The sequence below is a fragment of the Sceloporus occidentalis genome, unplaced genomic scaffold (genome assembly GCF_023333645.1).
Source record: "Sceloporus occidentalis isolate IW3139 unplaced genomic scaffold, rSceOcc1.0.p SCAF_358, whole genome shotgun sequence".
Classification (NCBI taxonomy): domain Eukaryota; kingdom Metazoa; phylum Chordata; class Lepidosauria; order Squamata; family Phrynosomatidae; genus Sceloporus; species Sceloporus occidentalis.
In genome coordinates this window covers 7,962-24,629 of record NW_028317338.1, presented here as the reverse complement: position 1 = coordinate 24,629, position 16,668 = coordinate 7,962, and the positions used below count along the sequence as shown (strand labels likewise).

Genomic DNA, 16,668 nt, shown 5'->3' with positions numbered 1-16,668 from the left:
CAATGTGATCGGTCCTTCCTGATATTAAATAAGAATATACATATACAATAATTAAGAAGTTCCAGCTAACCGGAAATGTTGTGAATCAATCTGGGAGAGGACGTGTGTCTAAATTGTGAACGCACTGTGAAGGGCATGGTTCAAGTGGCCAAAAAAGGATCTCCAAGGATCACAGCTGGAGAATTCAGCAGAATTCTTCAGTTTACCAGACACTACCAGAACTTTAAATGTGATCAGGTTCTATGGTCAGATGAAACAAAAGAGATGGGTTTGGGGCACACAAGAGAAGTAGCCATATGGAAAAGTGCCTCATGCCCATGGCTAAATATGCCCTGGACATCTTGTTAGCATAAATGCCACCATGGACTGTATCAAACATCAACAGATATTACATGAACACCTGATAACCTCTGCCAGAAAGCTTAAAACAGGCCATGGTTGGTTCTTCCAGTGTACAAATATCAAAATTTGATATCCGTGAGAGCAGAGCATTTTAGTGTATTTTTTTAATAAAAGATCAAAGGGTTAAACAATAAAGACAGCCTTCGTCACTCGTATGTATGGTACATGTTATCAGTTCAGTGCATCACAGTGACTTACCTGCTCTCCGTGTACTCTATCACTCTCAACAGTGTGTTTCTGGACATTACATTTCCTCTATTACATTTATAACATAACCATCTTCCATCTATTATATAATATTTAAACTGTCTATAGTAGTAGTAGAGGACATTTGATTTCAGACAAAGCAAAAGTATGGGCGTTTGGACCATAAAAATTCAAAATGCATATGTAGAAATATATGGGTGAAGAATTGCCCTGATACACCACCTTTTGGAATTCCCAGAATAACATTGCATTTCTTCCCTATGTTTTACTAATATTCATAATATTCATAATAGGGTAATATTGAGTAATAACTTTTAGTATGAGAAAGATTGAAAATCATGTAACAAAATATGTGGGTGCTGGTTAGTCCACAGGTTCATTTCCTTACTGAGAAGCTTCATACATTAGACCGGTTTAATCACTAAAGCAGGAGTTGCCAGGAAAGTTGAGTTGTGGTTTGCTTACTTTCAGGGATAGATCTCCTGGAAAGGAGAGATACATGTGACAAATACCAGACGCATGCCAGCCTTTTCTATGTTCTAATAATTTCTGTTAGTATATATATTAGAGGATAGCATATGATGACCGTAATATTAAAACTATTGTCATTGTGATGTGTATTGATGTTTTCCTTCAACTATACGTGTCCCGTGTAGCAGATTTGTATAATTATTCATTAGCATTTGAGCGTATCTTTATTCTGCTTGCGTCTGACGTTTCTGGGACATACGGGGAACATCTGTCTTAACAACAATGACTTGATATACAGCAAATGTAATAATACCTGTATATTTGTGGAAGTAGACAAATAGACAAGCAAAAAAGAATACATTGAAAGTTAAGTTTATTGTGTTATTTCGCAAGGCATTGTTTTCACTGTATAAATTACTTTTTATTTGGTTTAAAAGTATCTTAGCCAAAAGTATACACGCACAAAGCTTCTTATTTGTGAAGTTTGAAGGTCAATAGATATCACAGTGGTCAAGTCATTGAATACAAAGATTCTAAAATTGTTGATTGTATAATTATGCTGCGTATTTATATAATCTGTATAATGATTATAAAGAGTAATAGCCTAGGATAAAGTAACACATTATGCCTAACGTTTCTACTTCTTTTAATGGCCTACTAATTTTACACTTTTATAACTAAATATAGCTTTACATTTAGAATTCTTAGTACTGCTCTATGCCTTCCTATTCAATAATATTTAGAATATTTGTAATAAAATATTTGTACATCTCTTTTGATGAGATATGATATCCCAGACTGCAACTGACATTTCCCTCTCTGGTTAACTGTCCATTTAGGTAATATCTTCGTAAAATGTTTTAAAACTGGAACAAAAAAGTCCCAAAAGGCTCACAGACAGTGGCCGAAATCTTTTACTGTAGATATCTTTGAAAAAAGTCCCCCACAAACTGACATTTAAGCCTCAGATTTATCCATTATTATTATTGTTTTATATAGCGCCATCATATTCTGTGGCGCTGTACAATAGGTAGACCGGGCATTATAAGTAGGATATACTGTAACATTACAGTTTGAGTTACAGAAACAACTGGTGAGGATGGCCCTGCTCAAATGTGCTTGCAATAATATATGGTTATCTTGCATCATAATTGAGGTAACCCACTGCTCACTATCCAACATACAGACCTTTCTTCTCTGTAAAAGTAAGGATTTTATTTTGCTGGTGTATATTTACTTGTCAGTCACCTTGAAAGAGCATTAAACACTACCCACTGGATAAATTGGCCCAAAACTCCAGAAATAAACAGTGGTTTACAAGCCTATCATAATACTGTGAAATGTCATGGTGGGCTCATGGCCCTTGGTTTGGAAGCTGGCCAACCAGAGTGATCTATGACTTGAGGAAGCATATCTGGGTATAAGGGAGGTGATGTAATAATGGGGGCCAGGCCTTCACCTAAGTGGGCCAATTAATTCCTGGCATAACAATAGAAGGCACAGTAGGTACAGTTGTAACTGTCCTAGAGTGCACAGGTCCTAGCTGTTGCATGCCCTCTATTTCCTATGTCATGACCAGGCAAAGAACCGGAAAAATCTGTTCTTTCATCTGCAAATGTCTGTCTTCTCATGGACTCTAGCACTACCCCATGTACACAAGAGATATTATGTATCTGGATATTAGTACAGTATGTCATAACCCACTAAGCACAGCCCCTACTGGACCAACTGCCTGGGTTGTCTCTTTTAGTAACAGATTTCTCTGGGGTAATGAGTCCAGCTGGGATGAATTATATTGGGCAGTCTAATTAAAGTAGTGCTCTGGATTCTTCTAGTTTATTTACAATTAATAACCTGACCTACTACCTTGTTGTAACATGTAGCAAATATAGGCATACAAAACTGAAAATACGATAAGTCTCCTTAAATATCTTTAAGCTTACAGAGCTGACAACATATATATTAGATTTATAATTTTCGCAGTGTTTGTGCTTTAGGAAACTAAGGTTTTAACTTACATGTGCATTTCATCATCATCATCATCATTATCATCATCATCACCACCACCAGGGCCGGCCCGACAATGGAGCCGAGTGGGGCAACCAAGCCCTTTTTTTTTTTTAAAGCGAAAGAGAGAGAAAGGGGCGCCGCTGTCAGTACCGCTCGGCGCCCCTCGCTCTCTCCTCTGCGGCGAGTCTTCCTGTTCGGTCTCGGTGCTGGCTTGTAATGCTGAGTGCCGGAAGATTTCCGGCGCTCAGATTACAAGCCGGCACCGAGACCGAACAGGGAGACTCGCCGCAGGACTGCTGAAAGGTAAGTACAAGAAGGGGGGGGGCGGCAGGGACGGAGGGAGAGGAAGGGTAGATAAGGGGGGGCGGCAGGGACGGAGGAAGAGGAAGGGTAGATAAGGGGGGGGCGGCATTTTAAAATTCGCCCCAGGCGGCATTTTGCCTTGGGCCGGCCCTGACCACCACCACCGTTTTATGAGTGGTTCTATTAGTTTTGCAAACCATACATTTTTCAGATAAAAAAGTACTAATATAGTAACATAATAAAGTCCATCAAGCTCAACCCTTTTACCATTCCTTCCTGATTTTGAACCAAAAGAAGGCAAAAAATAATGCTGTTGAGCTGTGTATTAACAATTCACCTTTTTTTTGTACTGTATGATTTCCGCTTTATTATTTGACAGGATATACATGATTACCTCTCACCGTTAAATTATGCTGTTCATGTAAGATGGGACATTAGATTTTTAGATTAATTCCACCTGCTGCTAAACTCAGCTGCCATAAGCAATTTTTAAATTTAAAACCAAATATTTTTTAAACATTAATGCTTTTTAAAAAACAAAAAAATGCAAGCTCTAGGTAGTTTTGATAAGTTGTTTAATTTCCATAATAAATGTTAAATTGACATTTTCATTATATCATGTGTATGACCATTTTGTAAAGAAATCATGTAAAAAAAATGATGTTACATAGTAACAGTTATTTCATTCATAGTGGGTTTCTGCTGAGTACTAAATTAACCCTTTTGAGTGTCAGATATGTATATAGTGATCCACATCTGACAGTTACATATAAAAACACAGTCGAAACATGGCTCCTATACACTTGCTAAAAACATATGCAGTATTTTTTGTGTTGTCCATAATATTGACATTGTGTTTTTCACATCTGAAAACAGTCTAAATCATTTTAGGGTGTTTATAGTATCTAATACACCCTATAGTTGTTGATATATACAGTGAATAATAATGCAGATCTTAGTCACTAAATTGTTTTTTTTTTTTCATTGAAGGCATGTACACATGTTCCTGTCATCCATAGTACTCTTGATAAATCCTATAATAATTTATCTGCATATACACCTAAAAAGACCTATACACTTTGCTAATTCATCTATAGATCAAATGATCACTTAATGTAGTGTGTGTCACAACATTAGTCAACATTCATTGCTTTTTGTTGATGTCTGTTCTACACACATAGACCAACCCAATTACTGTTTGGATGATACGTTAATTTTGACAAATCACATTTAGAACCTCACTTATGCATGCTGTAACTATATCATAAAACACTACACCCATAATGGTTCTTCAATATAAGTTTTAACCTGAGTTACTTTATACCTATGGCATTGGACAAAGAGAGAGGCACAGAAGATTAGATGCATAAAAGCATATTCTCATTAGTACTAAACAATCCCCATTGTTTGAAGACCATATGACGCCATCTTCTATATATGAAGAGTCAAAATTAAAAACTTTGATGTCCCTTTTGGTGTAGAGCGTATTCAGTTTAATTAGACTTCTTGCAAAAGCATATTTTGAGGCACAGCTATAGGCTTCAATACTACAGAGTTCTTCAAACATCATGTCGAAATAAGGGTTATCCTGTGGGGCAAAATGAAGGGGAGGTTATTATAACAATACAACCATTATGATTAACACTTTTACACATGGTATATTAATAATCACAACAATGATAATGTCTATACAAATGAATGCCTTGTCATCATAAAAAACTCTTGGTCATATTGGGCCTAAAGTGAAGTGCAGTATGACTGGACTTTGTTGTATGCCCTGTCCAGAGTTACTTACAATTTACTATAGGCATTGCTGGATATTTCAGTGTGTGAGAAGGAGAGGGGCTGCAGGATTATGTTGTGTGCAGGGAAAAGGAGCATCATGTTTTGTGCGGGAGGAGGGAAGAGAGCGGTTTCAGCATCATGTTGTGTGCAATGACGGTATTATATATACTAGGGGGAGAGGCTGCTGCAAAGTGTTGTGTACAGGTAGGAGAGGGGTTGCCAGCAAATGTTGTGAGTCACAAGTCAGACAGGCTATCACATAGTGTTTTGTGCAGTGAGTAGCGGGGCTTTTAGTGTAGGGAGAAGAGCCACCATCAGATGGTGTTTGCTGGAGGGGGAAAGGGCTACTACATAGTGTTGTTTGCACCGGGAAGAGGGGCTGACAAATAGCGTTGTGTTGGTGCGGAGGGGCTATCAGATTAAGGGGGAATGGGGCACCGGTGAATATAGAGAATATAGAGAGAGGAGAAAGTGGAAGTGAACAACATGGGAGAAAAATGTATGGCACATATGCTAATAATAATAGTAGCTAAAGGAGAAATTGCTGAGATATGTGTGTGACTGGTTTTGTCAACAGGCAATGCTGGTTAGCATTTAGTAACTTGGACTTATATGATAACAACCTATAAGGGGCTGCATTTGCGTCTCATGACAATTAAATGCTTCCTGAAAAATTTGGAATGATGACTTCATAATTATTTCTGGGTATGTTGTAAATAGGTGATATTCCACTGTTAATATTAAGACCCCAAAATGTACACATGCTTTTAGTAATCAGTGTATTGTGTACAGTGGGGAATATCATATTATGGTGGATATGTTTTTAACCAAAATGTGCATTAGAAAATCATACACTCATTGATTTTAAATCCTATTAATTATTGCCTCACAAATAATTCAGACTTACGGTATCTGCTTCTTTTCCATCAATAAACTCCAAGTCTTTAAGTAACCACGTCTCTGTCACCTCATACTTTTCTTCCAAGCACACTCTGTAGTGCTTTATTAGGGATATATGAACTTCCTCTTCTTTAGACACTGAAAGACATTTTTCCCAATGATATACACTCACTCGCTGAAACGCTTGTGATTTACACACTAATCAATGGTCTGAAATGTACACATACTTCAAGCTTACTCATGGGACTCGTTGTAGTGACAATTCAAAAAATGACTTGATTATGTATAGATGTTTTATCATTTATAATTTATATGTTTACATTTCTGGCAAACAGGTTGGTGAGATATTGCTAAAGCAATAAACTAAGTAAAAGTTTATTCGTAGCAATGAATTCTATTGCATAGCTCCTTAACAATTTACATACAAGGTTATGATGTGTTTAAAAATAAGTCGACAAGACATGTAACACTCAATGCTGAGATTAATGAGTGTCCACAGAAATATAATGCATTTGGGTTTCATAGGATTTAAATTTTCACAAAATTCTAAACTTTTGTTAATTCGTACACATTTCTGAAAATGAGGAGGGACCCCAATGAAACAAACGAAAACAAAGCAGAAAGCTTAGAATTTTCATTTGCAGAGCAGCGGGAAAGGATACAGGGAAATGGAAGCGGTCTACAAACAAGGTGGGCAGACATTGAGAGTGAGAGTGAGTGAATGACAGTGTGAGAGAGCGTGAGTGAGTTGAGTGGCAACAACTTTTGTTTCTGAATGGGAAAAGCCATCCGAATTTAATTTGAACCGAAAGGGCAGGAAATGAAGTTCATTGGCCGAAAACCAATGGGCAAAAATGAAATGAAAAATTTGTCCAAATCGTTTTTGGTCCATTTGCACAATACACATCCACTATATGATCAAAAGTATGTGGACACTCCTAATTATTGAGTTATTTCAGCTACACCCATTGCTAACAGGTGTCTAAAATCATGGGCATATCATCTCCATAGACAAACATTGGCAGTAGAATGGGTCGTACTGAAGAGCTCAGTGACTTTACATGTGGCACATATGATGCCACCTTTGTTATCAGTCAGTAAGTGAAATGTCTGCCCTGCGAAAGCTGCCTCAGCCCATTGTAACTCCTGTTATTGTGAAGTAGAAATGTCTAGGAGTAACATCAGCTCAGCCATAAGGCGGTAGACCATGCACACTCACAAAGTGTGTAAAAATCGCCTGCCCTTTGTACCATCCCTCACTACAGAGTTCCAAACTGCCTCTGGAAGCAACATCAGCACAAGCATTGTGTGTCGGGAGCTTCATGGAATGGGTATCTATGACTGAGCAGCTGCACACAAGCTGAAGATCGCTATGGAGTAGTGTAAAGCACACTGCCACTGGACTCTGGGGCAGCAGAAATGTGTTCTCTGGAGCGATAAATCACTAGTCTGATGGACATATCTGAGAACGCTATGTACCGTAACGCGCGTACCGTACGTGTCTGCTGTAAAGTCTGATAGAGAAGGGAAAATGGTCTGGGCTGTTTTCAGGGCTTGAGCTAGGCCCCTTAGTTCCATTGAATGAAAATGTTACAGTATACGAAGACATTTTAGACAACTGTTGCTTGTGACTTTGTGGCACCAATTTGGGGAAGGCCCTTCCCTGTTCCAGTATAACTGTGCCCCTGTGTACAAAGCTTGTCTCCTGATCTCACAAATGTCCCTTTGGCTGAATGGGAAAAAAATTCCACTCAAAAATCATCTGGGAAGCAATCCCAGAATAGTGAAGGCTGTTTCAGCTGAAAATGAAGGGGGGGGGGTGACTCCATATTAATGCCCATGGTTTTGGAATGGGATGTACACCAAGCTTATATAGGTATGATGGTCAGATGTCCTCATTCTTTTGGTCATGTAATGTATGATTGGCAAAGATTACTCAAAGGGATAAGGCTAGATAGACACGGTAACAAATACTAAGCAGAGTCATTGGAAGATAAACTGAAACACCTCTCCTGGCCAAAGTATTGATGGAATGTGCCCCTAACTACTACTTCCTATTTTTTTAAATGACGTACATCATTGTTGACTTGAATCATATATAATTTCAAATAAAAAAAAATCAAAATGTAACTGTTTGTTGCCCTGGATTTCTTACCTTTGTGCCATCCAGACAAGCTGTTATACTTATCTTAAGAGAACTATTTAATAGTAATTATTTAGCATAAAGCATGTTTTTACAAAAGCACAGGAACACACACTTTCTAGGAACAAAGGAAGAGTTAACATACTTTGTTTTATAAACTTTTCCTCACAGTTCAATTTTCTTTTGAATAAGATGGTATATGAAATTTGGAGGATTTTGCTATTTGGGGGTGTTTACTTAAAGATTAAGGGTCAACTTTGGTTTTACATCCCGCGTTCTTGCATATACAATTACAATTCATATTGATTCTCCCACTCACACATGATTTGGCGAGGCGGGATGTGACATGGGTAAAATATTAAGACGTAAGTGAAGCAAGTATTAATTTTCTATCATAGCATATTGGCTTGATGATATCTTGTATATAGACACTGTCCTATAATTAGTTGCTATATTCTGTGAATACATTTTTCCCAATATGTTTCATATAAAAAAAGAAAACTAGTTTTTCGTCCCAGCCACTAAATTGATTAAAACATATTTAATTATCTATACAATATTTTAATATTTTGTACAAAGCAGAATCCTAGCAGGTTGTACACAGTGAGTTGAAACATTCAGCACGCGTTAAATCCTTTTTTGTTTCCTATGTGATTTAAAAAAAAACCAAAACCTAATCTAAACATTAAAAAGGCACATTAAGTGACTCATCACAACAAACCATTCACAATGTCTCAGAGAATACAACATAACAATTTAGAAACAATGGCATTCGAAGTAAAATAATTTCACTTCAGCTTTGTGAAGTCAAATCATATTTTTATAACACATTTCTTCAATGTAAGCAGTTTACCCAGTGCTAGACATTGTCTGCTAAGAAAATTGCAATAACATATGGGGTTATAGAAATAACAAAAATAAAACCATTAATTTCATGAATCTTTAGTGTTTTACAACTCAATGCTGTCATCGTGAGTCACATACAGTAATTTCTAAGTTTGGAAGAAATACTAAAAGCAAAACTAATATCTATCTATATCTATCTATCTATCTATCTATCTATCTATCTATCTATCTATCTATCTATATCTATATCAATCCATCTATCTATCCATCTGTCTATCTATCTATCTGTCTATCTATCTATCTATATCTATATCAATCCATCTATCTATCTATCTATCTATCTATCTATCTATCTATCTATCTATCTATCTATCTATCTATCTATACATACATATGTGTATAAGCAGTCAACAATTACCTGATGTACAAAGGTAATACCTCTCCTTAAGTTTGGACTTTGTCTCAATGAACTCATACAGTGTGTGTCCTTTTGGCTTAAAAAGTTTTTTTTCCATATCTTCTTTTAAAAGGGATGACATATCCGTTGGTTAATAGCACAGATGTTGGAAAATATAATCCGCATTCATGCAAGAGATCGCCTGTCTTTTTCTCTTCCTGGGCTGGCTTCTTTTGCCCTTTACATAAAGCAGTAATCCCAGTTCCAGACCCTCTGTGTGTTGTTCAACGCAAATTCACAAGCTTCCTTGCAATAGTTTAAATCCTTCTTTGTGATGGTCCAAGTTCCCCTGAGCATGGGATGTTTGCAGGAGCAATCATATTTAGAAGTTAACAGACGCATAACTTTCATGTTATTGTCATTTATAGAGATTTTTAACCCTCAAAATGATAGAATAGGAAAAGTAGTTTTGGGTCCATTATAATAATCAGTTAGCAGCTGTCTTGATATATTGATTGAGCTTATCTTCCATTAAGACTATTATTACAAGTAGCAAGTGAAGGCAGGACTGTTCTTCTATTGCAGAACACTTAACGCTTCCCACAAGTCTATACTCATGACGTTGCCTTAGAAAAGGAGCCAGACAATTCCCTGTTCAGAACCACTTTGTAAACTGTGCAGCATCCCCTTACATTAACACTAAAAGCTCCTCTTCATGAAAAGAAACACTTTTCATTTATACTCATCACAGCCTTTCAGAGGAGCCCAAGGCTTATTTATTAAATATCACTCAGCACAAAAATTGATTTTATAAGCTAATTAACGCTCTACAAGAGAAAATTCAATACTGCACCCAGTATTTAAAGGATCTGCTATGATACCTTTGAAGACTTGGAGTACATGGTAGGACAAGCGTTTTGTCTTTGGAAAGGCCAACTGCTGGAGGGCCACATGGAAGATCTTGGGACTCCCTTCCCCATCATTGCTCCATATCTGAAGGCGTCTGAAGTTTCAGTCATGTGTAGTCTAGTGGCAAGTATCATAGAGAATGGTTAGAATTTGGATTTAAGTTAGAAAAGTAGAGAAGCTGGAAATACTTTAACCAAGTGCCTGCAGATCCATTCCTTTTAGTTGCGTTACAGGGATAGAAAACATTGTCTGCATTTGTTACTTGAAAAACAGAACTTGCAATTCTTCAATGACATGTGCATTTGTGTTCCCATATGTGCTTCATTTAGAAATTGCCTTTGTGGTAGCTAAATCGAGCCATTACAGTTTGGCTGTCCAAAGTCTGGTAGTTCAGAGACATCTGAGAAACTGCCTGTTGGCCATAACATACACAATGAGTCGATACATCTTTGTGGCCACAAAAACAAAACCAGTGTGTATTTGTTGTTATAAGGCAAAAACCACATAGGTGTCCATAACAAAACCAAACAAGAAAGTTGAAGAAAGCTTTAATATTTTATTTCTGTTTTACCTCCTCCACTTGACTACATGACAAAGGCTATACCAAGTTCTGAAACTCTTGATTCTGAGCATACTATGATATATTACTTAAGATGCCTGAACTCCCACTGTTTTCCAGCATGTCAAGTTCAATAAGGTGAATTCCAGCTGACTTCAATTGGAACTCTTAATGTGTTCCGGCTAATCATCTGATTACAGCAGCCTTCAACTGACTTTCCAATGAACTCTGCAGTTCTTCAGGTGCCATGGGACAAAAGCTCATCCCACCCTCGTGAATACCCTTAGCTAGTTTCCTATTAATTGCCGTCTTGGCCCTCAATGAACAGTGAACCATAAATGATGCTTTCTACGCTTAGCATATAGAATTTCTGCTAAAAAATAATGATAATATTAAAACACTTTTTTTTTTCAAGAAGAGAAAAGAGATACGAGAAGATTTTGGTTATTACGTGTCTAATATCCATTGCGGTTCATGAACCCGTAGCGGGTTTTACTATTTACCTGCACAAGTCCATAGCTACAGTATGCATTTAGGCCCCGTGTTACGCATTGAAATCCATATAAACCCTTTACACATGTGTACTGGGATTTAAGTAGACCACAACATGCAGCGTTCAGCACAGCAAGCACTGGAGCAGACTTGAGGTGAGTACATCATGGGCAGGAGATGCATTTGGTCAAATGGATTTCCTGCAGGGCATTCAAGTTGGGGTGGGTAAAGGGGCAAATGCAATTTGAGAAACAGACCACATGAACATTTAAAGGGACATATCATATTACATTGCATTTCATTTATTTATATAGAGCCAGCAGATTCTGTAGCGCTGTTACAATCAGTGGGATAATTTAACGTAACATACAATAACAAACTGGTACAAAAGGAGAAGAGGGCCCTGCTCTTGTGAGCTTACAATCTAGTCAATAGTTGAGGGGGAAGTGAGAGAACTGCTTTGGTGGAGATGAGTTGATAGGGTCTGGATGATCTATAGTGGATTGCTGGTCTTTCAGAAGGCTTGATTAGGATGCTGTTAGGAGAAAAAGTTGTACGCTTCTTAAAAAAGTGGGTTTTCAGAAAGTTTTTAAAAAAATGCATACGAGGAAGAAATTCTGACAAAACAGGATATGGAATTCCAAAGAAGGAGTACAGCACATGTGAAATCCTGAATACAGGAGTAGGAAGAGGTAATGACGGTATGGGAGATACAAGTCATGAGAAGAATAAAGTGGGTGGTTAGGGGTGTGTTTGGGTAAGAGGGTAGAAATGTAGCGGGTACAGAGTTGCTAGGGGCTCTGGAGGTCAGGATCAGAAGTTTGAATTTGATTCTGGAGGGTATGAGGAGCCAATGGAGTGACTGGCATCAAATGAGATATGGAGACAGAGAAAGATTAGTCTAGCTGCAATGTTCAGGATGGATTGGAGAGGTGAATACAACAAAACACCCCTAAACTTGCCAGGACCAACCGGGGCCGAACCGTAAGCATCATTTTATGGGGGGGCATGATGTCCCGCCCCCACTCGAGGTTCCAGTAACACACCCAGCCAGGAACCTCCCACCGACACTTTAACACCAGTAGCAATAACCACATAACACCCCCCGGCAACCTGGCAAGCCCAGAACCATATATCGAACAAGGGGCGCATGGACATGTGGAGAAAAATAACAATACAATAGTGTAGCAAGTTCAAAAAAATATATCTGTGTAGTGAATATATATTGCACTCACAAGAGTAACTGGTAATAGAGGCTCATCAGATAACGACTGATCTTGGTAAATCCTGAAATGTAGATAAAAAACACCAATGGTGCAGTATAGTAGAAAATATATTTAATAAGAAAAAAACTGGATAAACTCACAAGTAAGTTGGCACAACAGAAAATGTTATGCTATAAGCGCAATGTAGAAACAAGGATCCAGCAAAATAAGGAATATCCGTATGGAAAAGGTCTCTCAACGCGTTTCACCAAACTAGTTGGCTTCTTCAGGAGCAGAATACAAATGTTGTACAAATAAAACAGAGTAAAAGGCTGCAGTCTATACATTCTCATCCGTTTGTCCCATTTTTGAAGGTTCCCGATTGTGTTCCGGCCCAATCGCGTCCTCGAGCGGTTACGTCATCGCGTTGCCACGCATTGACTCGATCGCGCTACTTCCATCATCCCGGCGTGATCACACAACAGCGTAGTCGCGTCATTATATGTGTTTCATCATTCCCTGCCGGCTCGACTTGTATCTTTGTTCCTCCACAACTTGTTTAATAAAGGTAATTTGAAAAAAACTGAGGATTGCTTCCTTAATCTTTCGACTTTTACTTTAAAGGATTCCGGACGTCTCGGGCCCAGAACCCCCTTATGCCCCAACCTTATATAACCCCTTCACTTCCTCCCCCTCCCCGCTGAACTTTCTTTGACCCCCTGACCTAGCCCTGCTCTGCATCCCTCAAGGCCCCCTCCATTTCATTCAGACTCTGTGGGCATCAATCCACTCCTACTCCCAACCCTCTTAAGGCTCTCTGGCACTGGCCCTTCACCTGTGCCGCCACTTGTCCTGCCTTCACATATAAATAGCATTAATCCATTCCCCCCCAAGTTCCCAAGTATGCCTACAAAGTGCCCTTATGGCATTTTCTGCTAAGAAGATTATACAAAGCACGATACATTGCATAGAAAGTTATTCTTACTGTGTTGGCACGAACAGAGTTCTGTTCTAGGAAATAGCCTCTATAAGATAAAGAGTTATTTATGAGAGTCTCCCCACAGCTTAGCTGAGTAAAACACCCTCCATTAGTATGTACATCTAACGTACGTTTAATGGAACATGATAATATTCACTATCCGCAAGAGTGTTATTTTAAGTAGGAGTACCCTTCACATCCATTAACAAGTCATTTTTAGAAATATTAAGTACAGAATATTTTGAACAAAAGGGAACTATAAATATTGGCACCTTCCTGAAAATGTTTCCTACTGATTCCTTTTAGGCAGCCTCCATTTAATTTCAGAGAGAGAGAGAGAGAGGAAAAGTACCAGAATTGCCTATTTACTTTTTATATTGTAATGACTGCTGAAAACTTAGGCCATTATTATTCCACTGGACCTGCATGATAGAAAAAGTATCGCTTTCTGAAAAATATTTAAAATAGGTAAAGTTCACAATCTTGAAAAAGACATTGTACTGAAAATTGTATTAGTAACCTGACTCCTTAGGAACTCTGTTACAGTAAAGGAACATTCATATCAACTGCTGCATCTATTAAGTATAAAAGAACAAATTTCACGCAGCCTCATATTACCACGCAGAGTATCTCTAGGAGAAAAAGTCTGCAGTGCTGCTAAGCTTCTGTCCTTTGTGACTTCTGATGCCCCAACCTGTCTTGTGGGTGACCATGCTAATGGTACAGCGTGGTGGTGCTGGGTTCATTTTTGGACATGACTGGCTCTTAACATCTGGCATGACCTCTCAGTATGAGATGAATCACCATGTTTAAAACCTACAAGGAAGCCGTGAATTCAAATACTTGTTTTTCATAGTAAATATATTCCCCATGTTCCAAAGCCTTACGAGGTAAACATTTTCCTATACAGGTCAGGGATTATTTGGATTAATCCTAGGTTGCTTCTTCTAGCACTAGACCTGCATTTGCTGACCACAAATGTACCACCTGGTGAATGTTACCATAGGTAGATCTTCCAGGAACATGGCAGTCCATGTGTGTTCAATTTTGTGATTGTTACATTCTATGTCTGTTAAGTATAGCACTCCTTGGGTATTCCACCTACCCAATGGGACATCATCTTGGAAAGTGAAATAATAGACTAATCTCTAGATTGTAAGCTTGCGAGCAGGGCTCTCTCCACCAAATGTATCGGTTTGTCTTAGTCTGTCAATTCTTGTCTTGTCATATCCCTTGAATTTATGTATTGTATTAAGCGCTGCGTAAACTGTTGGCGCTATATAAATAAAGGATAATAATAATAATAAACTGTAACAAAAAGCACCATTAAAAAACAAAAAGCCAAAAAGCAGTAAAAAAAATCCGGCAAGGCGTGCTTCTTGTCAGGGCCGGCAGAAGACTTAACGCCGCCTGGGGCGAAGTTTAAAATGCCGCCCCCCCGCCGACGCCGGGGGGGGCGGCATTATCTACACCCCCCCACCGGTACTTACCCTTAAACAGTCCTGCGGCGAGTCTCCCTGTGCTGCCACGGTGCCGGCTTGTAATGCTGAGCGCCGGAAATTCACGTCACTTCCGGCGCTCTGCATTACAAGCCGGCACCGAGACCGAACAGGGAAACTCGCCGCAGAGGAGAGAGAGAGGGGCGCCGAGCGGGTAAGCGAAAACCACTCGGTGCCCCTCTCTCTCTCCTCCGCTTAAAAAAAAAACGCTTTGGGCGGCAAAGTGCCGCCCCTTCTGAAGTGCCGCCTGGGGCAATTGCCCCAGTCGGCTCCATTGTAGGGCCGGCCCTGCTTCTTGTGTTACCTTTTAAAAGGTGGCATACACTTTATAGAAAGCTGTTCACTCCTGCTGAGAAGATAGAGATGTAAGAGGGGATACATTGTGCACCTTCGTATGTCAGAGTAACGATTTTACATTTGCGCAGTGATTAAGGTGGTGTGGGGATTTGATGAGAAGATGGTTTTCCACAATGGAGAAGTAGTTGACTAAGTAAGGAAGCTGGTTCTAGTGGTTGCATTTTGGACACAGTGATATTTAAGCATATTTTCTATAGACAATATGGCATGGCTTCTAGTTAGAGCATGTGACATGTTCTTGTTACACAGAGTAATAAAGAGTAATAGTGGTTTAAATGTAATTTCCAGAACCGATGTTAAATGTTTATCAGTTAGAGTAACATTAATTTCCTACTTATATGAAGTTACAAAAAGCAATGGCAATTTAAATGCTATTTCCTATAGGTCGGGGAAAAAAACCAGCTGATAATTTGTGGTGGTTGGTTTAGAGGATTAATAAAATCCTAATTGTGATACTACATTTTGGTATAGATTTTCCCTGTTCAGAATTCATTAAAGCAAGTATGATAATGCCTCTGTACATCCTATAAAGTTGTGATAAACTATATGTAAATTATTTGCCCCATATGTATGTGGATTCAATCAGTTTTCCCATAGTACATGACATCAATAACTTTGGAGTGCCTTTAGACTTCCAAAAGATGTGGCTTAAACTAAGGTGGAGTGTATTGTTAGGATAATTTAATGATTTTAGGAGTGTTGTATGAATTTTTTGAATGCTTAGGGGTCTAAATTACCAAAATAGGGCTCCAATCATTTTTCATAAATACTCAAGACATAACAGTAGGATCTCCAGTCATAAGAGGAGTTCCTGACTATGCTAGCCATACGGGCAACACAGAGGGCAGAGCAGCCGGGAAGTAGACGGGACTAGTCAGGGAGTAAGTGTAACTAAATGCTACTGTCTCCCGTCGAGGAATGGCTGCTCTTGAGGACCGATAAGTAGCTTTCATACCAGGGGCTCCTGCAGGAGATCTGTAGAGTCTCTATGTATTCCCATTTGGTTTACATTTGTGGGAATTCTGCATATGGCTATAATTTAGTTGTGAAACTGACTCAATGTGAATTGTGGAAAAAATAATAATTCTCGTTCACTTTTACCAAATTGCTCCAAAGCTGCCTTCTCTATATAAACCCAAATATGCAGAGCTGTCTTTACAACAAGGGGAAAAGGGCAGAGGACCACAGCCTAGTTTCCGCAGAG

General features: G+C 38.7%; 1 protein-coding gene across 1 annotated transcript; it reads right to left on the bottom strand.

Moving 5' to 3' along the window:
• Window positions 1-4,717: 4,717 nt before the first annotated feature.
• Window positions 4,718-9,606, bottom strand: LOC149273810 (exocyst complex component 1-like). Its single transcript, XM_089505979.1, has 3 exons — window positions 9,486-9,606; window positions 6,086-6,216; window positions 4,718-4,981 (listed from the first exon to the last, which is right to left on the bottom strand). Exons 1-3 carry the CDS (start codon window positions 9,604-9,606, stop codon window positions 4,718-4,720), a joined length of 516 nt encoding a protein of 171 aa, XP_089362105.1.
• Window positions 9,607-16,668: the final 7,062 nt, after the last annotated feature.